Source organism: Hyposmocoma kahamanoa, unplaced genomic scaffold (genome assembly GCF_003589595.1).
Source record: "Hyposmocoma kahamanoa isolate Upper Pololo Valley unplaced genomic scaffold, ASM358959v1 101, whole genome shotgun sequence".
Taxonomy (NCBI): Eukaryota; Metazoa; Arthropoda; class Insecta; order Lepidoptera; family Cosmopterigidae; genus Hyposmocoma; species Hyposmocoma kahamanoa.
The window spans coordinates 2,551,253-2,575,252 of NW_020653333.1; the positions used below are offsets into that span (position 1 = coordinate 2,551,253).

General features: G+C 36.9%; 1 protein-coding gene across 2 annotated transcripts in view; it reads left to right on the forward strand.

Annotated features, from left to right (window-relative positions):
• Window positions 1-24,000, forward strand: part of LOC113230768 (transmembrane protein 165) — a 50,906-nt gene that overhangs the window by 6,570 nt on the left and 20,336 nt on the right. Inside the window, exon 1 of one of the 2 annotated variants that reach the window (XM_026464863.1) lies at window positions 15,146-15,220. The exons of the other annotated variant lie outside the window; for it this stretch is intronic. Within the exon in view, the coding sequence (XP_026320648.1) occupies window positions 15,155-15,220 (66 nt within the window). The 5' untranslated portion in view covers window positions 15,146-15,154. Of the gene's footprint in view, window positions 1-15,145; window positions 15,221-24,000 lie in introns of those variants that run through there. 2 annotated transcript variants of the gene reach the window in all.

The window sequence follows — 24,000 nt, forward strand, 5'->3', positions numbered from 1 at the left end:
TCGGACTTGTCGACTTAGGGAGTCACCAAACTTAGTAACACGGAATCGTCTTGATGCGATCGTGTTTAACCACACTTGTCGCATTCAGCTGTTGTCGGCATGCATACGGACGCGATCGGAAATTCGCAGGAAGCCGATTCGTTGCCGACCTGTGGCGAGCCGAGTTCGTACGAACCGATGCGTAAAGTACGTAACGTCTTTTTCTCACGTTCACGGACATAAGGATTTTTCTGAACGGCTTAATGCGAGGTTGCGTTTTTAAGTGAGGTGACTCCGTTAGGAATAACTGGCACGACGGCGCGTCAACGGCGAATCGGCTTAATGCGGCAAGTGTGGTTGAACGAGATCATATCAAGACGATTCCGCGTTAAAGCATTTGCGCAATACCTACGTCTGATTCCGAATCCGAGAAATCACGATCCGAAATGTCACAGGGATCATTTTATCTCTAGGTGTACAGGAGATATTCGTATTTTGTCGGATTCGAATAGGGCTTAGTGCACAAGCGACATCCGAAGTGGGTACGACTTTTCTAGATTTGTATAGTCTCAGATTCATAATAAATACGAATCAGATGAACGCACTAAATAAGTTTGGTGACTTCCTTAGTTATCGGATCGGAGCAACGTTTGTGATATTGTAAAATATAAAAAAAAATCAACAAGAAAATATAATTTAAATAAAACATTTAACTGAGAAAAATATATATACTATTTCCCTTGTTGCCCGTACATAACCAAGTTACATTACCAGCATTGGGAGAGCAAAAATTATTCCTGCTACAAAGCAAGGTAATGTAGCAGGAATGTATTTTCCCCTTACAAAACCAATATGGTGGACCGGTAATTTAGTAAGTATGAAATAATAATAATAAATCGTGACATTATTATAGTATATTTATGAAATTGTTAATTTAAAATGTGAAATTAATTAGTAAAACCAAGTATAATAATATCTATTGCCCTTGTTAAGGATAAAATTTATCCTTAATACATTTTCAAAAACTTTCTGGTTTGGCAGTATTGGTTTCAGCTTAATTAAGGAGCAACTACGTAGAAAAGAGTAGCTCTAGTCTGTCTTTTTTGACGACGCGTGACGGACTAAAATGACCGTTCATTGCGCGAAAGTAATGCCCGCTTCCGAGCAGCTAGTGATTGCAGTCGATAAATATTCTGTCGACTATCGACTGAATATTGGTCACGCTTATGGAATAAATAGCCGAACTTGTTTTGTTTGAATCATCCTCAACCCATTATTCATCCCATTACTAAGCACAGGTTCATTTGAATTTTCAAGTTTTCATTTTCGTTTTCATTTGATTAGTCAAGTTTTGTAAGTTCACACATGTCACACTGTATTCAGAACTATGTTTATGAAAAATACAAACAGGAGACATATTTAAAAGTTTTTCATTTTAACTCGATATAGATAATCAAATCCGGCTGTTCTTGGTAAAATGTTTATGAATAAAAATGGATCTCGATACTAGTAGGCCAACTTTAAACAGGAATAAAGAAGGCAATAACGCAATTGGTAATCATTAGAACGTCGTAACATTCACAATTCAGTCATTTTTGGCAAAATTTTATCTTCTTTCACAATATATCGATAAAATTATCGACAACAACTACATAACGTTTAAAATTTTTTGAAAATTGACAGCCCTACAAATGTCATTTTACTCCGTCTTCAAAAAAGACAGTTTCAGGGGTATTTAGTGTCCCTGACACTTTGCTTTAGTGGCAGTCACAGTGGTATTTACATAGCTATGTCTACATATTCCTAGGTTCTTTTTCATCAATATATAGAATTTTGGTCGAAATATACCTACTCTTGATTTGAAATATAATGTACCCTTTTTGTCTTTCACTTTAACAAACCTGAAAATCTGTGAAAGGTGAAATTACAAGCACGTGGGACTAGTCAACTTATGTTTCAGGGTGATGGGCGCAGTGGTAGTGCCCCTTAGATGTTTGGGATATTAAAATCTCTAAGTGGCACCGCAACTGTTGCGGACAGGCGTGTAGCTTATCATCAGGCGCATGACTTGTTAGTCCCGTCACTTGATATTATAAAAAAAATCAGTACCTTTCATTAATGGTACGCAAATTTCAAGTTTTCGTTGTCCTGACCACAAAAGCAAATTTTTTGCAGGGAAACAAAGATTTTTCATGTTTTTATGATGGAACCAATTAGAAAATTATATTGATAACACAGAAGCAAAAATCGTGTTAAAAGGTGTTATCAATTATTATACTTTGTGTAATTAACTTGAACATAGTACTTTTTCAATTTACAAAACGTGCGTTCTCAAACTAACTGCCATTTATCCAATAATACAAATTGTATTTGATTATAATACACACATCAAAAGAGTCCAAGAATCAAGAGCAAACCTGCAAACACTGATAAATGTGGCCGTCGACACATGGGGCCAAATAAGGAGTGAAAACAATTAATATGACCATGGTGGACGGTTTACTTGCGTATTTGCCTCTTTAGCTCCTTTGATGTGCGTCGAGAAACCGATCAGCGCGCGGTAACGCGAGTTTAGTATTTGCTGTATTTGTCGAATTTACAAACAAGGCAAATACTTTGTCACACATGCCATCTACACATGGCGATTGTTTGCCAAATATATCAAATACTCAAATACAAATAGCCATGAGAAGTGCCACTATGAAATTATCAGACATAGGGTGGCCATACACGGCCTGCACGAGCTGTTAGCCATTCATCAACATACACGGACCGCTTTTACAGTCATGGTTAACAGCTTGAGGCTGCCATTCCTAACTGCTGGAGTAGTTGATACCAACTGCAGCCGCTGGTATCAACTGCTCAATAAGTCAATTTCAATTTCATTCAAATCAGTAGCAAAATGGATTTTGAGATAGAAGCACTACTACTGCTACTTTTGCTCAGACAACGACGGCGGGGCGGCATAGAATTTGCTGCTGCGAAAATGTGCGTGTGACGTGGATTGAAGAGTGCGGGCGGAGGTAACTAGGTAACTGAAAATTATAGGTCCTCACCGATAGACACATATTAAGTAAATGAGCCTTAATTTATAACTATATAACTACTAACTATACTATATACATTTTCGCAACACTTAGTATTTACCTACTCGCCAAAAAAACAAACTATAACCTATTTTGTAATCACAAAACTAGACAATCGTCTAGATGGGTGAAAATCAAGAAAGTTTCGTTACCTATAGCGAAAGCGATATCCGCTTAGGTTTGAATAGTAGGATTGCCGCTATCTACTCGAATTTCGCCTCTGTGGTAGCGAGTGGAAAGCGAACCAGCGCGTGGCGAAGCGCATTTTTACTCTGAACTTGAGGAGGGCAGGCGTAAGCGTGGCGGACAACTCCTTAGGTACAACGATGTGCTCAAGCGACACATGAAGAAATGCATATATAGCCTTCGTATTGGGAGTAGCAGGCTGCCAACCGGCCGGAGCGGAGGGTACTGGTCAACACCAAAGTCTGTGACTGAGAATGAACGGCGTTCGGACCTTGATTTTAAGCGTAACGAACTTCCCACAGAAGATTGGTTACATAAGTCACATGCGAGCCCACGAACGACGCCTAGTACATTGGAGGTGAAGTGGTTGTTGAAGAGTGTATATCACGTATGTCTGAACAGGCCCTATAATTATAATAACAATCTTTTAGGCCTTGGGAGACGCGAGAATGTAAAATAGATAATAATAATAATAAACAAATAACGCACACACTCATAGCCTCGCACTAGGAAAACCTGCGTCGCGGGTATCATGGACACACACATAGGTAGACAACTACAAATTATACCCAAACTCACGAGAGAAATAAATGTAGGCCATACAAATATTTCTCCCGGCCAGGGAATCGACACTGAGACCTCTGCATGGCAGTCCAGCATGGTAACCGTTCGGCATTAAAAATTATCACATGAAAGCCATAGCGCATTGAAACAGGTTCGAATACCAACGCCAAGCTTAAGTAGTAAGTTTTCCGTAATACCTTTCGTTAACGGTGAAAGAAAATGTCGTGACGAAACCTACACGTAGAAGAAGGTTTTCAACCTCTGGGAAATTGGACTATGGCTTGAACGCTCTCTTCTTGGGTCCGTGATGATGATGATGGTTTTGAAATATAAAAATTAGGTACATCGACTTGCGAAAAACGTTGTGCCTCATAAAATACTCATCACAACAAGACCAAGCCTTCGCCTTGACCTCTTTCCAGGGAGGCTAAACCACCCCTTAAGCCTAACCCCTTTCGAGGGGGAGAACTACTCTGTTATGAGTACACCAGATTTGAGTGGTTTCGGTAAACGAATTGCCTGCTCTGCTCAAGGTCTTTGAAAATAATTGGCAAATCGATCATTCTACGTCAAACCGAACATTGTAATTGATGATTCAGGATTTTTTGAATTTTGCAGGCGCATTCTACGCATCAATAATGGAAGTCTTATAAGTCCAATTATTTTCCTTTCAATATTATAAAACGGAAACTCGACTTATTCAAACCAGTTCGAGAAAACGAAGTGTAGGTACTCCACTACAAAATGAAAATTTCCAAGTAAAAATAACATCGTTAGCTACTACGTGGCATATTACAAAAGTATGCAAAATACATACAGGTTAATTTATGTGTTGCTTATTTTTCGTTTTACCCCATAATCTCAGTAAACGTGCTGTAAACATATTCTTTTGTGTATGGGACATGTAAGGTCGCGTCGCGCGGTAAGACTCGCGTTTCGCTTCCGCTTGTACTAGCGAAAGGCGGTTCGAGTTATTTAACTCGAGTTACTCCCACGAGTCATCTCGAGCTACTTTTTGTGAGCTTGAGCTAGGTCGGTTCGGTTCCCGCCTAAAGCGCGTCGGCTATTTATTTTCACTCAGTCGGTCCGGCGACCTTCGGAGCACGCTCGAGTCTCGTCGGCTGATAGTGCCCAACTGGGTGAATCGTCGGTTCGAGTTGTACTCGCGACTCGCGGTTGCTCTGTCGAACACCGAGTCGGGTTAAGTCGAATTAGCAGTAACGTCGACTCGAGTAACTCGAGTTGAAAAAATACAACTCGTGCCATCGCCAGCTTGGACCTTCGACGCCAAACGCATCTTTTCTCGGTCATTCTCGGACAGTGTTCACTACCTAATTTCCGTGGCAATTTTTATAATTTAAATATTCAGGTATATTATCGGCAGTGATCGGAATTGAGGGAGTTAATTTATAAAGTTACTTTCAGTTAGTTTTTTAAATGAAGCAACTAAAAAAAGTATAAAAACACGCTCGCTACGTCTTTTTAAACATATACTGAAATAGATTTAAGAGAAATTACATAATAACTAATCGAAATTATTGCCATTCGGTTTTGGGAGTTTATTTTGTATGTATTGCACTAGACACGAAGTGTGAAAAGGATGAAAAATCAAAAAGTGCAAAAGTTGTTTTCAATATGAAATTCTATTAACTCCAGCGGAATATATAAGCTTCTAGCTTGCTACGCGATGTTCGATACAGACAAGCTTCGAAGCGTCTGTATCGCGTTTACGCACAAACGCAACAATCTGCTTTCGGCGCTTGTAAAATACGCCGTGTGCATATATGCTCTTAGAAGATCTAAAATTTCCTTAAAACTGTTATAATTTTTTCCTAAGTGAGACTGACGCACTTGTTTTGCAATTAACAAACTTTTAAACTTTTTGCGTGCATTATGCTGACATTGGAAACGGGGATAAACGCGCTATTTCTTTTTCAAATAGTATATTACAATTGCAATGCTGACGGCCTGTAACGTATGTGACTGCGCACTTACAAGACACCCGTGTCTACGCGTAGCTGGATACCGCGTACGGGTTGATATAGTACGTGACATGTTCCAAGCACTTCTTTACATTAAACAGTAAAAAAAGGAACAGAAACATGCAATCTATTGTAATACATGTCTTACCCTTATCTTCAATGTATCGCTTTCAAAATCTTTCTCTTTCGAGTAATATCGCCCATAAAGATTGGCAGGTTATTACTAAGGCTTTTCCCATTTCGACTTGATTTAGCTGTACTGCCCTCCTTACCGTTACCAAATTGCAAATACGTTGTTTGTCATAATCATAAACAACGTATATGCTTTGATTATTATTATATTGAGTAGAGTTCTAGAATACGACCCTACCTCAGCTCGAATTCAAGATTTTCCCTACTGTTCATTTTGTTCGGGTCGAGCGACAGGGACAATGGCTTTATTTCAGAATTATTTTTTTTTACAAACCAAATTGAAGCTATTTGAAAAATGTAAATCGTATACTTTACGTGTTCTATTAAGTTGAGTTTGAGTATTTTTCCTATCGAGAAAATTTTTAGAAATCATGTTTTCACACAGTATACCAATAAGTGTACATCCTCAATTTTTTACTATATAAATGATTGATTCACTTTTACTGTTATACGGAGTCAACCAGAGCCAATCGCACCGTGGCGTGGGCCGGGTTGTTGCAGGTGGAGGAAGGTGTGAGGGAAGTGGCCACTTTGGTATTAGATGCAACTGAATAAAATACGTTCGTCTGGTGCCCCAACCGAATTTCAGTCGAACGCAAACTACGAGACTCAAAAAACGAGACTCACAACTCACAAATTTACGCTCATCTGGCCTCACCCTAACTGTGACTTGTGTAACGGATCCTATGTAAATTTATATAAAACGCAAAGGTACTTTTAAATATCGTATGACTAACACGTTGCTTGGCTATGCAGTAGTATTCTTTGTTCAACTATGTTTGTGACAGCTTGTTAAATATTATACAGAGCAATGTCGTGTGTTACTGTTAACTTAAACCATCAGATGAACTGCGGTTTTTTTTTAAACGACACCCTCACTTATAACACTTGCAGCGTCACTCAGAGCTTAAATAGCAAAGATCTTAGGGATACTACCATTGCTCCTGGCCCCTCTGAGATATAAAGATGACAAGTTTCTTGTATCTAGCAGTACCAATACTTTCACCAGCACCTTCAAAATAGGAACTCAGTAATTCACATGTTACTTCTTGGCGACTGCATTAGTATGGTGGCAGATGCTTTAATTTAGATTAATTTTTATTTCAAATATTTCTGAAAAATGTTAGTTTCGAACTTATTTCAGGCTTGTGTGAATTATTGCTGATCTTCTAACTTGTATTCAGAAGCTATTTCCGATCTATCTCTTATTAAGAAAAAAGGGAGATAGATAATGGCAAATAGCTTCTAAATACAAGTTAGTAAATCGGCAATAATTGACTTATGCCTGAAATAAGTTAGAAACTAACATTTTTATAACTTTTTAAAATAAAAATTAATCTAACTTAAAACATCTGCCACCATACCTAATTCTGCCGCAAAAGGGAGGAAAAAAGGGAGATAGATGGCAAGTAGCGCCTTAACAGCAAATGGGAAACTTCTCCCTTTCCTTCTAAAAGATAAGGTTCACACCCACGCATCGATAAATCATAATCATACTGATTAAACTTATGAAACTGAAACATTATCTCAAGCAGTTAACTTAGTAACGAAGTAAATTTAACGAACGTCAATTGTACTTGTAATTTCGGGTTAACAATTATTAATTGTACGTACCTGGACTACAGTTGAAGGTCGATGGAGTGACGCGGTGCGAATAAATATTAAGAGTAAACTAATTACTAACTTACCTGATCGATTTTGATCGCGTACTAAACCTATTTTGGTTTGAATACCATTTATCAGCAAATTCAGTATTGTGTCGATATTAGACGACTTTTATATGGAGTATCGTCAACATGCTTCATGCATCAAACGTGTTGACGCAATTCCACATATTATACGCAATGCTGAAGTGTCCTGATAAGTATGTTCACAGATAAGTCAAGAAAATATGTTTTAAAAACGGATGATTCCTTAATTGGAGACATGTAAAACTAGCATGGCTTGAACGCATTTCCTCATTCCTCGCTTTGGTGGACACCAGGCCCAAGAAGGAGTTAAAGATTAGGTACACCTGATTAGGTCCATCTCGCTAGCAGAATGCAGGTTGGAGAGATCTATTAAGTCGTCAGCGTAAAAGCGCTCACGAAAACGTGAACATAATCCGATCCTCCAAATGTTTTTTTTTCTATCACCGTTGCTGCTTTAAAAATTGCTACCGATTTTGCTCATTATCCCAACCATTTAGTGCTCTTTATTTCTTGTCTGCACTGTAGCCAAACCCATATTGCTGTATGTGATCAATTTCTTGCCACGATTTAGGCTATAACCCTTTAAAGATAGGTCCACCACGTTCGCACAACGCAAGTTTAGTTTATGCAAACTAATTGGTCGTTCGCATGTATGAAATCTACGTTATCTGTTTTATTGTTTACAGGAATGCTTGACGGTGTCCTCGAAATAATTTTTCTTTGCTAATCTGTCCGTTTCGTTATGCTTCGGTCACGGTTTATTAGTCACGAATACTGTTGCCTTTCCGTGCTCTTAATAGTTTTTCATTTTAAACCTTATTTTATATTCTTTTACTCTGGGTACATTGTGTCTGGTCGATGACTCTTTCGTCTGTCATCTTTTATGAAAGACCAATTTTAAATTTCGACGAATTTGGTTATTGCCTTTGATTCAGTATTTATGTTGGGATGTCGAACGGGACAAGTAGACGGTTGGAGTTCCTATGTGCGGCATGTACCTATGAGTTAAATTTTTAAGTTACGTACATTTATGAATGTTTAGTATATCTCTCGATAAGAGTGAAGGAAAACATCTTGAAATATCATGCATGTTGAACACGGTTTAAAACTTTTAGAAACCGTATTAAATCCCCACTCCCTATTGTGCGGGCTGTGGGCTAAAATCTCTCTTTAGTTGAGACGTGATGGCGAGTCATGGTACATGTAATGGAGGATGATGATATTGCAAAGTCATGTCATTAAGCACATCGTGATGTGTTTAATGACGCTGTGTGATGCGAAGCGGCGGCGCTATGTCCCGCAATGACATAGTCTCTAGTCGACATACCTACCATGATTTAGCATATAATATAAAAGCAGAGCCGATTAGTCAGGCAGGAGCAAATTTCTTATAGATATTCCAAGCAAAATGCCTCAGCATGTATGTGACTTACCACATCGTAGCGTTGCACATTTCTACACTAATAATTCTAATTTAGCGTTAAACTTCTCACGTCCATTCGTATTGAAGACTTGAAGATGATGAATTGCTCACAAGTGGTCCATTCGGCGTGATCTATCATAATCTGAACAGGCGTACTTGTCAGGATAAGACTTCAATGCATCATTGCCTTCAGAACGTCGAGACTTGTTTCATTTAATAGGAGCTTCATTACTTTAGTTATCTTGAAAGCCAATCTCAAGTTCCTTTTCGAGAATAGAGCTAGAGAAAGGTTCTAGTTGTAATCCAAAATAATCCCATTAAGAATGTAGTTTTCGAGTTGCAATAGAAGCCCGTCCGAAAACGTTCTAGAGACACATTGAAATTGAAAGCTGTTTAGGCTTTTTAAGAACAATACATTGTTTTATAGTTTTATACTATAACCTTACGAGATGTAAGTAAGTAGAAAGTCGAACGAACCTGACGTACTTAAATAAAAGAAAAACTGTAACATTGAGAATCGATTCAGAAATAGGTATAAGGATTTAATACTTCTGAAGTTCAGACTGACTAAAGATTCGGTGTGTGTGAAGAAAAGATCAAAGTATGAGTCCAGCTGTCGCCGCTAGACCCAGAAAAAGATGTAGAGAATCCCGACGGGCTAGATCAATCTTCTTATCGTATCGGTAACACTAAACTATTGTGGCCCTGAACTCGGTCACGCCGACCGCGTCAGTAGTAGCCGCCAAAGAGTCCTATAACTATTATGGCCTTGAACTCGGTCACGCCGACCGCGTCACTAGTAACCGCCAAAGAGTAGACTCCAGTGGACATGCTTGCTATCGTGATAAAAGGATTTGCCAATCGGCGTAAGGCATTCGTAGACTGTTGCCCAGGATGCGCCTTACAGGAAAGGAATGGTACGTCGTGCGGGGAGGCTCCTTTCGTGTACCCCTGCTCGATCAATTAAGTTTGACGATCAAAGGTAGGTCCACAGATCCGCAGCGCACACATCGGACGGATCGCATTATACGGATTTTAGTATTCTTTGTATAGAAGTTCATAAAATTGCGTCGATTGATCTGCATCGCACGGACGCACGCACCGGCCTGTCGGTAATGCTGACGCAGTTGCTTCGAGGGGCAACTTTCTGGATGCGTGCCGACGACGTCATACGGATTGCGTATCAGTGGACGCAATCCGCGCGCGCGCGCCGTCACCATTTGCTATTTTGCATTCGGCGCCCGCGTTGTTACTGATCATGGACGAAAAGTGGCGCCGGCAATCCTATAGTCAGTAGTTGCGTCGGCAATCCAATTGCTGCGGCTACAGTGGACGCACTGCCACAAACGGAGCCGTTTCATGCGATCCGTACGATTCGTGCTGTGCGGATCTATGGACGCCTACCTTTATAGGATTCCTGTAGTCCATTAACAATAAGCAGCATGTTTACAGGGTTAATGCCGGCGATGTTTAGCAGTTGTGATTTTTTTAAGATGAACAAGTTTAAACTGGCCTTGTTAGTTTGTACAAAATAATTCGTTACATATGTAGTAAGGTTGACATTCATGTGGTGTTAGTTGATTGGTCCATTGCGTTCGCAACACCAGCTCTAGGCTAAAATAAATAATCTTTTCTATTACACATACATAGAGTTTTATGGTATTGTAAGGAAAGTTGTCGTTAGTAGTGCCATTGCTTTAAAATGCCGTGGTATTACTTCTGCGTAATATATTTATATTGCAAAAGTGGAACACAAAACATATAGTAAACTCGGACCAACTTCGGATGTAGCTTGTGCGCTAAGTCCAATTCAAATCCGAGAAAATGCGAATATCGCTTGTACACTTAGAGATAAAATGACACTTCGGACACTTGTAACATTTCGGACCGTCATTTGTCGTATTTGAAAATGGGGGTCTACTCTCGATCTCCGTCCGACATCCGTCCGAAACAATTACTGCCAAATAAGCAATACTTGACCAAAATTAAAAGACGCGTGTTGCAAATGAAGCTTCATACTGGATACTTGTCTTTTAATTTTGTCGAATATTACTTATTTGAAAGTAATTGTTTCGGACGGATGCTGGACGGAGATCGAGAGTAGCCCCCTTGATACGAATCGGACGTAGTGCGCGAGTGCTCTAAAGGTGTCACCAAATTTATTAACGTGTGATGTGAAACTACAACGCCTTTTTCGCTCTTACTGGCTTAATACGATTCTGCGTTAGTAAGTGTGGTGACTCCCTAAAGAAAAATTCCCCGTCGTCACTTAACGTCATGTAAAAACATGAACAATACAAAATCCCCGTCAGTGACTTAATCACATGAGGAAAGAAAATTTTGTTTTATTTTTTTATTATTGTATCATTATTGTTTTTTAGTATGATATCAAGTGACATAACGAACAAGTCTAGTATGTGACAACAAGTTTTTACTAGCAGTATAACTTCTTGTGAAAGAGTTTGTCCATTGACAGCGTTGCCAATGTGTGGGGAATTTCAAATCGTTTGAGCTCGATTGGGGTTTCTGTGGGGATTGGCGCTATGAGGGTTTGGTTTGATTGGCTCTATTGACGCTATGCTGGAATGCCCGAATTGTCCCGTATATACATAGCGCCAATCCCCACGAAAACCCCATTCGAGCTCAAACGATTTGAAATTTCCCACACATTCGCAACGCTGCCAGTGAAGTACTATCATCTTAACTATTTCTGCCGCCAAGCAGTAAGTGAGCTTCACTGCGTTCCGATTTTGAAGGGGTTGTACCAAGTGTCGGGACGAACAAGTCGTGCGCCTGGTGGTAAGCGACATGCCTGCCCATAACAATTGCAGTGTAATTTAGAACTTTATATCGCAGAGATCTGTGTGCCACTGCGTCCGTCATCCTGAGACATAGAGCTGACAAATACCACGTGTCTGTAGTTTCACCAGCTAACTTATCCTTCAAAACCAGAAGGGCTGTAATGCTCGTTACTGCTTGGTGGCAAAATAGAATGGTGCATGTACTTTCCTAGACGAACGCGTTCACAGGGAACCCTACTGCTGTCAAACATTTAAACACTGGTCTTCCAGTTCTTACAATTAATGCTCATGATGATGACGACTATGCAAAATTTGTTCATACGAAATGCGTATAGACTAGCCTTCATTTTGATATCGTTGTGGTTGGCTAACTGCCATCCAAAAATTAATACGTTCGTGATAATGTTCCATTTCGGTCGCACATAGAAAAGAATAGCTCAACGTGCGTCAAGTTCACGATCGAATACATCTATGACGTAATTCGCCACTCAAAACGGAGGCGGACGCTTTTCAGCTAAAAATTTGTGCTAGAATACTTTAGTTTATGACATATTTTGTAATATTAATAAAGTCTGAAATTCGAACTTGAATAGAATTTGGACATTTGGAATTGGAAATAGCTATCTATTTTTAAATTGGGCATAGATTTGCAAAAATCGTGATGGGTTGAAAAAAATGTTACGTTAAATTCCTTATACAGGGTGTAACCGAAGGGTGCAGTGTAAATCCATAAACGTAGAGAGTTTCAATTACTTTCAAATAGCAAATTGGCACTGATATTTTAGTTGAATATTTTGTCTAATTAAATTAATTTCATTTAAAAAAATTGCGATAATTTGTCGTTATCGATATTAAAATCAAGCTCGAACATCACTAATCTCATACAAGCACTTGATTTGAAGTTGTCGTAAATACGTGACGTAATAGATTTTATTATTTATTCACTTACAAAACTTGTACTTCTGAGCACATGTCACAAATATTATAGCGCATGAACTGTGAAAGGTGCTAGGAATGATTTTGGATCATTAGTTACATAGCACTAGTTATGATTTTATTCGTACTTAAAATTAGTAGAATTATAACATTCAGTGCTAAAATTCATTCTTTTAAATTTACAGACATTTAGTTTGTTTATTTTGCAATAATTTTGACAATGTCACTGTCACAATTTTATTTTATTATCCCTATTGATTATGGTTTTGTAACAAAAAAGTTTATACTTACACTAGAAAACAAATCTTAATCAAAACTTACTGTCTCAAAAAAGAGTATAATTGGCCTAACTCGATAATGTCTCATTGATTATGATTTTATGATTTTCTTAGTTTATAACAACGCTGCTATTATTAGGTACCTACATACTTTATAGGGGTATGTATACTCTGATTGCGTGATCGGTTGGTAGTGGAAACTGATATGACCTTCAATGTGTATACTTTGATCATAATATCAGTTTCACCTGCTTAATTGCCGTACGATTTGTCGCAAACAATCGCGCGATTCGATTCAACTGAAAAAATATTTTAAGTGGAGTCCCAACAAATCACATATTTTTCAATAAGTTTTAATTTCTTTGCATTGGAATAATTTCCAAAAAAAATTAAACTGTTTCATAAATATTGGGATCTGTTGGGAAACTATTTGAAATATTTTTTCAGTTCAGTCGAATCGCGCAATCGGTTGCGATAAATCGTACAGCGATTGGACGGGTGCAACTGATACCGTGATCAAAGTGTACAAATTGAAGGTTATTTAGGTTATAAGGTAGGTTTTCGCCACCGACCGATTACACGATCAGAGTATACATAACCCTTTATAATGTCGCTCCTCACTAAAATACCTTTTTGGTATGTCAACAGTTAACATTTCCATAAATAAAATAAAGATTCTAAAAAGACAAAAATAAAAATTCAACGTAAACACAAAAGTATACTTTATGAAAGACGTGGATCTAACATAGCTTTTTTTTATTTGTTTTATATGCATATGGTTTGCAATCCCAAGAGTTGCTCCAGTTCGAAGCTATTATTTTCGAAATGATCTCCTCTTCTATGTCAGGATCACGAACACTTGGGCGACCTTCTGGCCTATCACATTGCAATGTGCCAGTAGTTTGAAGCCTCAAAACCATATTCCTAAAGCAGGCTCTCGAAGGAAGTTGACAGCGTTCAGCTTCTGGTCTACCATCTATAAATCTCTCACGGGTTTGGTCCAAACTTCCGTCTGCTGCTCCAACACACAACATCATTTCTTAATATTCTGAATTACTTAGAAATGCCATTACTATGGTTATTCCGAAATTATTGACTACAAAATCTGAAAGAACAACACGCGGTATCAATGACAGAATGACCGACAGCGTCAATATCCATTTTATTTTTATTTATCACAAACAAAACTGTAGGTATTGAATCTTATTGTATAAAAATGTTTTTAATTCTAAAATACTCTACCATATTTAAATGAAAACAAATTGAACATTAAATTTTCCCGCCATTTTTGACTAATTTCAAAGTAAGTGGTTGGGTGAGGTTAGTGATGTTAGAGCACGATTTTAATACCGATATCGACGAACTTTCGTAATTTTTTTAAAATTAAATTAATTTTATTACTCATAATTTTCTTCAAAAATCAATGCTAATTTACTATTTGATAGTAATTCTCTACAACCTTGTATTTCCATTGCACGTTTCGGTTACGCCTTGTATAGTATTATTATTCAATGTAAAAATATACTGAAAAAGAGACCACAGTTTGTAAAACAAAAGGTTTACAAAGGTAAGTCATAGATAACGATCTATGATCATAAAGCACGCTAGAGTTATATTTACTCCATACTTATGTTTTCCTTAAGGTGTTTATGTAATCAGACTTAGTCATTCGGCGCGCAGCCTACCGTCTGGACGGCTAGCGGCTATTAAATTCGGGAGTAAAACTTAGCACAATATTATCATATGTGATAAAAACAACGATAACATTATATCTAAGTGTATTTTCACGCCGTTTGTGAATGTGCCAGTACCTTAAAATGCGCGCGAGATAGCAGTATTGCGCGACCTGTTACGTTTTTTTAAAAAATATTCTTTATAAAAAGAAGATCATTAATGTATAGTGTTCGTTTTTTGAAATGAATGCAACGGAGCTAGTGTTAGGTTTATCAACTACTCCAATACCAGTTACTTCGTTTATTAATTCGGGAATATCAAGTGAGTTTACATTTAGTGATACTATGTCATCCAGCGTGACTATGGATTTCGTGACGACCACTGAAGCTCCTGGTGTTCGGTCATGGCTAACCAACTTAATTATGCAGGTCTGTACACAAAAGAATTGCTAAAACGGCATTTGTATACATATTTATAGTCCCATTTCATTCCAATGTTATTAGCTAAGCGTGACTTATTGTATTATTTTATGTATTATACTTTACGATTGAAATTGACTACAAATATAAGACTTTATTAAGAAACATGAACTGATGTTTGTTTCAATTTTGTTAGTTTTAATTTACGATACCAAGTTTTAAAAATAGTCGGTTACAGTACCAACGTGACGGTAAAGGAGTCAAATTTACTTATAGGATCTAACAGCCAAATAGGACGCTATAAAATATTATATACTACATTATACTATTTAAAATCGTCGTTAGAATTTATAATGATAGAAAAAAAGAATTATAAAAAGAATAATATGTTTTTTGCGGTGGCAACTCTAAACTCTAAAATGTTACTACCTAACACGAGTGTTCAGTTATTACTTGACAAAGGATTGCCGCGCCTAATGGCTAATTATTATTTCACTACCTGTGAAACTAGCACTTATACGATAACAACATTTTCAGTGCGATATTTTCGTAGCGGGATACAGCTCTATGACGCAATGAAAATCTGGCCCTTTGACAACAGCCAAACTTTGTTTTAAATTTATTTAAATCGGGAATGTTTGCAGCCAGGATGAAAAACATGATATTGTGTAAATGTGACATTATTGCTGTGTCTATACAGCTAAAGCGGGACCTGAGTGGGGACTGTAAAATTCTGAAAGAGACTAATTTTCGTAATATTTTTCGTAGGCGGGCAGTTCTTGTGAAATTTCGAAATTTGTGCTTCGAATATTTATGATAATTGTTAGGAAGAATTTATATTTATTATTTGTCAATTTCGTAGTACTCATGTACATAGTTTTTGCTGATATAGTGGTCCCCAAAATAAATGACTTAAGAAATGTATAGGGCAGTCAGAACATTTGAGGGTGAGGGAATGATGGTGAGAGAATGACAAAATCAAAATAAACCGAGAAAAAAATAGCGATATAAACTTACTTTAAGGGTCGTATTCTAGAACTCTACTCAATGCTCAAGTTAGGATTTGAGTATGGTTTAAAGCACTCTAAAACATACTCAAGTCCCTGCCATTAGGGTCGTATTTCCAGTGCTTGTGTTGCCAGTGCAATTCTGACTTGAGCATTGAATAGAGTTCTAGAATACGACCCTTTGACTTAATATTTTGTGTCAGCTCACTGCTACCAATAACTAGTCTGAATGAATAATATCAAATGCTTTACTTCTTTTTATATGATGTGAGGGAATGACTGTCAAAAATTTAACTTTTAGAATTTTAAATTAAATCTTTTCGTAGTAAAAACTCTGACACAAGTTGATTTTTTTTCGTTTTGAAACGTTTACAGTACTGCTAACTTTTCAAAACTGACAAAATGCATTTACCAAAGATTAAAAATGCGTTCACAAATTGAGTGAAAGTAAAAATGTGAGGGAATGTTTTTTTTTTGGTTGGAACATGAATAATAGTACATTTTTAAAATTTATTTATCGTGTTTTTTACCACAGGATAGCTTTAATATTGCAAAAGAATATTTTATTTGATCGAATGTTTAAAATTTAAAGGTTATTTTTGTTAAATGTGTTGATTTAAAGCACAGAACATGTTTGATTGAATGAGTGATGGAATGATTTTGGGTTCAAATTTATATTATTATTTTTTAAATTTAAATAGACTATTCATTTTATGTAGGCATTAGTAGCAATTGATTATAATTTGATATTAAATATTTATTTTACCGCAAGAACGAATTACTTTTTTTTATAAACCTAAAGGACAAAAAAAAGGAATTTCGAAATTTTGTAAGAATTATCCAGGCACAAAATTTCACACATTGTGCAGGGAATTTATTTATTTATCTAACAAGAAGACCAACAGCTTAAAACTAAATTGAGGAATATTAATAAAATCATGATAAACCCATTTACACGTCCCACTGTTGGGCACGGGTCTCCTCTCAGGTGAGGGTAGGCCGTAGTCCGCCACGACTGGCCCAATGCGGGTTTGAAACTTCACACGTTTTCAGGGGGTTCACAACCTTCTTCTACGTGCAGGTTTTATCACGGTGTTTTCCTTCACCGAAAAGTTCATGGTAAAATTCAAATTACATTTCGCACATAAAGTCTGAGAAAGTCAGAGGTCCGAAAAAATAGTTTCATTTCCTACGTGTAACAATCGCGAAAACCTAAGAACTCAATATTACATAGAGTGTTAAAATGCTTGCTTGCGCGTAGTGATGAAAGAGACTCAGTCTTTTAAGGCCTTTTAAAAAACCTCGACTAATTTTTAACGCCTCACTACTAGTTTAATCTTTTAACCCACAAGTCTTACGTCTAAAACTGAAGACTAATTCGAGTTGGAGTCTTTGAACCCTAGGAAGCTTAAAATACTTATAGGACTAAAACCACTGTCGCCTTATAGCCTCGGGGAGTCACGAGTCATGAGCCGTGTGGCGTGATTTTATTTCTAACCACAAGATATTTATTTTACGATTGATGGATAACGTTAACGTAGCTTTGTTCGCAGTAGTCAGTTACTTATAACTAATTCAAGAATTTGTTTTTTGGCAATTATTTGTTTCTTTAAAATAAAAATAAATAAGGATACAGAACCCAACAGTCAAGTATTGTATCAAATTTTAGTGCCTGATAATGTCGTTAGACTATAATGATGAATGAAACATACTATTTATGAACGCATTAAGTGGAGGTGCACAGTCTCTGCCTTTCCCTGAATGGGTGATAGGCGAGATTTTTATGTATATATTTGTTCTATGTATTACAGATAAATTGTATCTCACTACTGTGCACGAGTTTCTAAAGAAGTTTAAATAAAAGTACCAGGACTTCATAATGAGAAAAGTGGTTACAGACCGATATTACATAAAAAAAATGGCACGTTATAACTGGATTTCCATGGACTTTTAAATATTGGTTGTATTTTATTATTTTAATTTACTTGCAGAAAAAGTGTTGTATGCAATCATTATATAATTAGGTCTTAAAGTCTCGTACCTATTGCTTAAACCATTTTTTGAATCCTAATTTTTATTATAAGTAAATAAATGTGATTATTTAGTACATACTACGTTATTTTCATTTATAACCTTCGGCTTTAATTAGACATAAAATAGGTACAAATACATTGCAAACAACTCGAGTTGTTTAAGTCGTTTAAGTCTTAAGTATATTAATATAACGACTGAAACTTAATAAAAACTCGAACCTTCAGTCGAGTCCTGTAAAATGGAGTCGAGTCTTTATAAACGCTTCAAAAGACTGAGGGTCGTATTCTAGAACTCTACTCAATGCTCAAGTCAGGATTTGAGTATGGTTTAAAGCACTCGAAATCATATGAAAGTCCCTGCCATTAGGGTCGTATACGACCCTGAGTCTCTTTATCACTACTTGCGCGCCACATAAACTCGTTTTGCCTGTATTTAGTACGGGTCGGGTTAGAATCAAAATTCAATTGTTTCTTAAGGATTTACGAGATATTCTGTCAGTGATATTTTTGTGATATCAATACCAGATAATCAATTGAGCCTGACGTTGTATTTTATTAAACCGACCCGAACTCGCAACGAGAAATCCGCGAGTAATCGGGCCCCGATTTAAGAACACCTACCCGCAAGTCTAAAAAGTCTTACAAATGACGTAGTGTTTTGTTTCCGACTGAAAACCTTTTATTGGATAATTAATTCTACAGTGTAGAGGAATTTCTTTTAAAGAAATTGTAATTATATTTTGATATGGACGTATTTGTATTATGAAAATATTTGATTTTTATTTGTGTTTTTGTAGTTCGTATTTCTCTTTATTTTTCTTTTAATTATTTTATTTTATATTAACAATAAAATTATTGTTTACAATAATGACGATCATGTTATCACTTGACATTATATTTCGAATTATAATAGGAAATGAAACTATTTTTCCGGATTTAAATCTCTTCATCTTCACTTATGTTCATGTTCAGGTTCATGGTCAGTCAACCGTGACCATGGGACCTGTAAAGGGCCCGAAACGTCCGTTTATTTTAAAATAATAAATATACGCGATTGAAATCCGGAAAATAGTTTCATTTCCTATGTGTAACAATCGCGAAAACCTAAGAACTCGATATCGAATTGTAATATTATGAAATTGATAATATGAAATAAATGATTGTATTCTAAAAACATTAGGTCACTAATATTATGAAAGTAATACTTACTCTTACGCTGCTGGTTTTGCGACCCGAAGTGTTTTTGTAATTACATTGACACAATAAACATTTTTGGTAAGTGAACTAGTCATTACGAAAAAATCTCGATTCGCCTTCAGATACCCTGGAATTTCTTAAAAAAAATTGCATCGAATAGGAGGCAGTCAGACTTATAACAAAGTATTGAAGTACTTTGAAAACAACGGCTAATAAAGACGTTATTACGGTCTTCGTTTTTTTATAACCGTTGTATACCATGTTGATACGACTTGTATGTTTATCGAAGTCTAGAAGAGTTTCTCGCCAGACTTTATCTTTCTTTATCTACAACCCAATTTTGTACAATCTGAAACTATACTTATCTGGTTAAATACTGATTTAAAAATCATACAGCTTAAAAGTAAATTTTTTTGTCGTGTTCTGTACTTGGCGAACAAGACAACGTTATTTGCTCGTAAATTTCTTGTCACGAACGAAGAAGTCGGCTGCACCAAGCAAAAAGAAAGTAAGCCACAAGCATGTAATTTTTCAGGAGAGCCATCATAAGCAGCTATTTAATAAATATTAGACAACATCTACGTTTCTCCGATTCCAAAGTAAATAACTAAAGCATTTGTGTTATGGAAATCTGAAACAACGACGGTACCACAAACACCCAGACTCGAGGTAAAGTAGTAAAATTAGTTTTCTACATTGACCCGACATGATCGAACGCAGGACCTCAGAGATGATATGAGTGACACCATAAAAATCGATGTGCAAACCACTCGATCACGGAGTTCGTCAAAGTCAATGCTACAGATTTGTTTGTTGTGCAATTTGGACCACCAAAACTCGGCCCAATAGACCAGACTACCATCTGCATAAAAACCTCAGTCATGGAAAACGTTAAAAATGGAAAAAATTATAATATAATATTTTTTCTATGTACGGATATTAATTATCAGAATAAAAAAAAACACATCGGGGCATAAAGTGGATTCAAGCTTTACGTTCTTGGGTCGTTTTATTGAAATTTTTGGAACCTGAAATGGTTTTATGGACTTTTCATGTCAAAACAAAATGTAGTATTGTAACACCACGTACAAAAAATATTAGTAAGATCGCCTTGCTGTTAGATGGCGTTGGGATTAAAATAGAACGCGCTATCGAAATGTTAACTAAATTACCATTTAAGTTGCAACAGAAAATTGCTTTGTATCGAATCATAGGGCCTATGAATGTCATTCCAGTATTTCCACCGGGTGGGATACTTGGTTGAAAGCTCATAGCATCGTCGTTCTTGATCGTCGACTGCCGCTTCCATCAGGTGGGACGGAGAGCTAACATCGAGGATAAGCGTGATTACGTCTCCTATGTCAGTCATACAACTACTTCAATAAAAGCCGTTGCGCATTTGGAGCTTCAAGGACCTTTCTTCACCCTTCGTCGCTTCGTGTACCCATTACAGTATCTTTTATCTGTAAAAATAAATATAATAAAAAAATAACACACGTCACCTTTCGTCGTAAAAGTGTTAAAGCAATGGTATTGGAGATAATAAAAAAACATGCTAAATAAAAGGAAACAACTATCTTTAAAACCCATGTACTTACATGAGTAGTGTATTATTGCTGTCGGCACATTTGACAAGAATCAACAGCAGTTTACATTTAGTACAGTTCGTCCAGGGAAGTAATGCCACTGTACCTATTTCCGCCGTCAAGGAGTAAAGTGACGTTTTAAATGGTAAGGCGGGTGGTAAAACCAAAGGCATATGGGACTTGTCAACTATGTTTCAGAGTGATGAGTGCAGTGCCCTTCAAATATTTGCGATTCAAACCTAGTAAGTGGTACTGCAACCGTTATGGATGGACGCGTTGCTTACCGCCAGACTTGCTCATCTCGGTAGTTGATATCATAAAAAAAATCATTGTCAAGCATGCACTTAAGATTATGCCTCGGAAACATTTTGAAGTGCCTCTTGAAATAATTTTCAATGTCATAGTATTGATTTTTGGCAAACGTGCAAGATATTTTGAGCTTTGCACTTATAAATAAAAATTATCATAATGTCATGAATTCAAGGATGTACTTGAGATTAAGAAATCTCAAAAGTTTCTTTTAAATCTTTTGTCTGTGGGTTCATTTTAGTCAATTGTCTGCCTCGGTGGCCGAACGGTTACCATGCCGGACTGCCACGCAGAGGTCCCAGGTTCGATTCCCGGGCCGGGAGAAATATTTGTATGACCTACATTTATTTCTCTCGTGAGTTTGGGTGTAATTTGTGGTTGTCTATGTGTGTGTCCATGGCACCCGCGACACAGGGTTTCCCTAGTGCGGGACTATGTTGAGTGTGTGCGTAATTATTATTATTATTATTAATTGTGCAAGATATTTTGAGCACTGACTGTATGGTTAAAGTTTAGACCATATTCGACGCGTATTTTCGACACTTAGACGATTAGTTTGTCCGTTCAAATAACTTCGACGTCGTTTGAATACCATTATAGGTAAACAAGGAAAAACACCTGTGAGAATCTGCAAGTAAAGGTACCTCAAGGTTGACGATAAAGCATGAATTTTTAAATGGGATAGCCGGTATTCCCCGACAATGGCACACTTACGTTCCGTCCCATTCAGTTTCAGAACCGGCAAACGATGCGCGAGCCGTATCGAGTAACGCTTTCTGCATTTGTGCTGGAAGCATCATAGCACAGAAATTCAAACGCCTCAAGTTGTCACCGAGACTGAAATCAACCTGTTTGCGTAAATAATTACGCAATAAAGATCTTTCACTTCGGTTTAACTTTGAATTGAAAAAATGGGATACAAGTTGTTCTTGACGAATTTGGTGCTGAGCTTGCTCTGGAAGATAACGTCATAAGACCAAAGTAACTTAACCCCGAGTCACAAAAATATCTGTAACATTGAGAGGTCAATTTATCAATTCAATTGTTTGTTATTGGTTGAGGAAATGAAATAATACTATACAAATAATACTTCTAGTCATCTCTTCGTTAGAAATGTTAGGTTTGTTAGAATTACGAAACCGTTAATAAGGCAGTGGGCCTTTTTTCAATATCGCCTTGTAATAGTTACTAATGCAATGATTTACACAGTTTATTTTATCAATTGTTCAGTAAACCAACTCTAACCTCGTGTGTAACTATAATATATACGTGTAAAATTTTGTCGTCACTTACACTGTAAAAAAGCTACGTTAAGGAAAAACCCAGAGACTTAACAACGAGACGAGGGAAAAAAGTTCTAAGTCACTTAAAAACATGTTATGAGTTAATGACACTTTTAAACGGAGGAGGAGTTATTTTTAAACGGATTACATACTCTGCGTTACATACATTTATGTCACCATTAACTTTATTTGAGGTAGTATTTGTGCGTGTCTTATTCACCAATTTATAGATCTCAAAAATTATTTTTTTTTCCTGAAATTATCATCAAGTGACTTTGATCATTCTTTCCTTGGACTTTTAAATTTTGAGCTAATTAAATAGTCGTTGATATGTGGGGAGCAGGAGGAAGCTTGCATTGAAATACGCCATATTTACTCCCAGGGGTACAGCGTATTGTATTTTCTAAAACGTCTTATAGAGCTCTGCGTAAACAGGTTGTGGAGGTGCTGCTGGTGCTGGGGGCGTCTGGTGGATTGTAATGGTGTGTAGCCTGGATAGCAGTAATAGCCTCCGCAGCCTCGCAGCCACCAACATCTTATTTAGTAAATTTAGCAATTCAAACGTTGAAAGTCCAGTTTATAGATATTTAATCGGTTTATTTAATCGGTTTTAACAAATATGATCTTTAAAATGTAAACTGTATAAATATAGCTAGTAAACGATTCAAAAAGATAAATAATGGTATGTTCGCTACCGCCGCGGTCGCGCAGAGAGTCACGATGAAAAAAAACAAAATCAGAATGCAAAGTAAAATGGAACAATTTTCAATTTAAATATGAGTAGAAGAAGAAAAAACGATACGATAGAAATAGAGAGAGCCGATACAAAAAGGTGGGATGACGGTATAAGGAGGCCACACCGTCACAAGGTAGCCTCCTGGTAGGTTGGTAGTGCAAATAGACAAAACTAGCGAGAGCAGAGAGACACGCTTTATCTTGCCTGCCAACGTCATGACATCATTGACGTCTGACAAGATTAGACAAGGTGATGAGAGCGCGTGGCGTCAGCTTGAGGAATACATTTTTTGTTTTATGCTCGTGCTAAATTTGCAAAAGCACAATGAGTAGCAGAGCAACGACTTTATATATATGGTAAAAAGCGGGTAGGATGATACTGGGCTGTTGTATTTCTATCGCAAACTTTGTAATGCAAAATAATCAGTATACCGGTCATTTATACTCTTTGAGCAATGTAGATAGAATATGCATGATTACTGGGCACCAGCAAGGACGTTAGGATGTGGTGTGCTCGTTTCGACTATTAGCATTCGGCTATAGCAACTAGAAGTGAGTATACAAACTCGTTTAATAACTATTCCAGACGATATGGAGGATTATTTAAACTTTATTGTACAATGTACTGAAGTACAAATG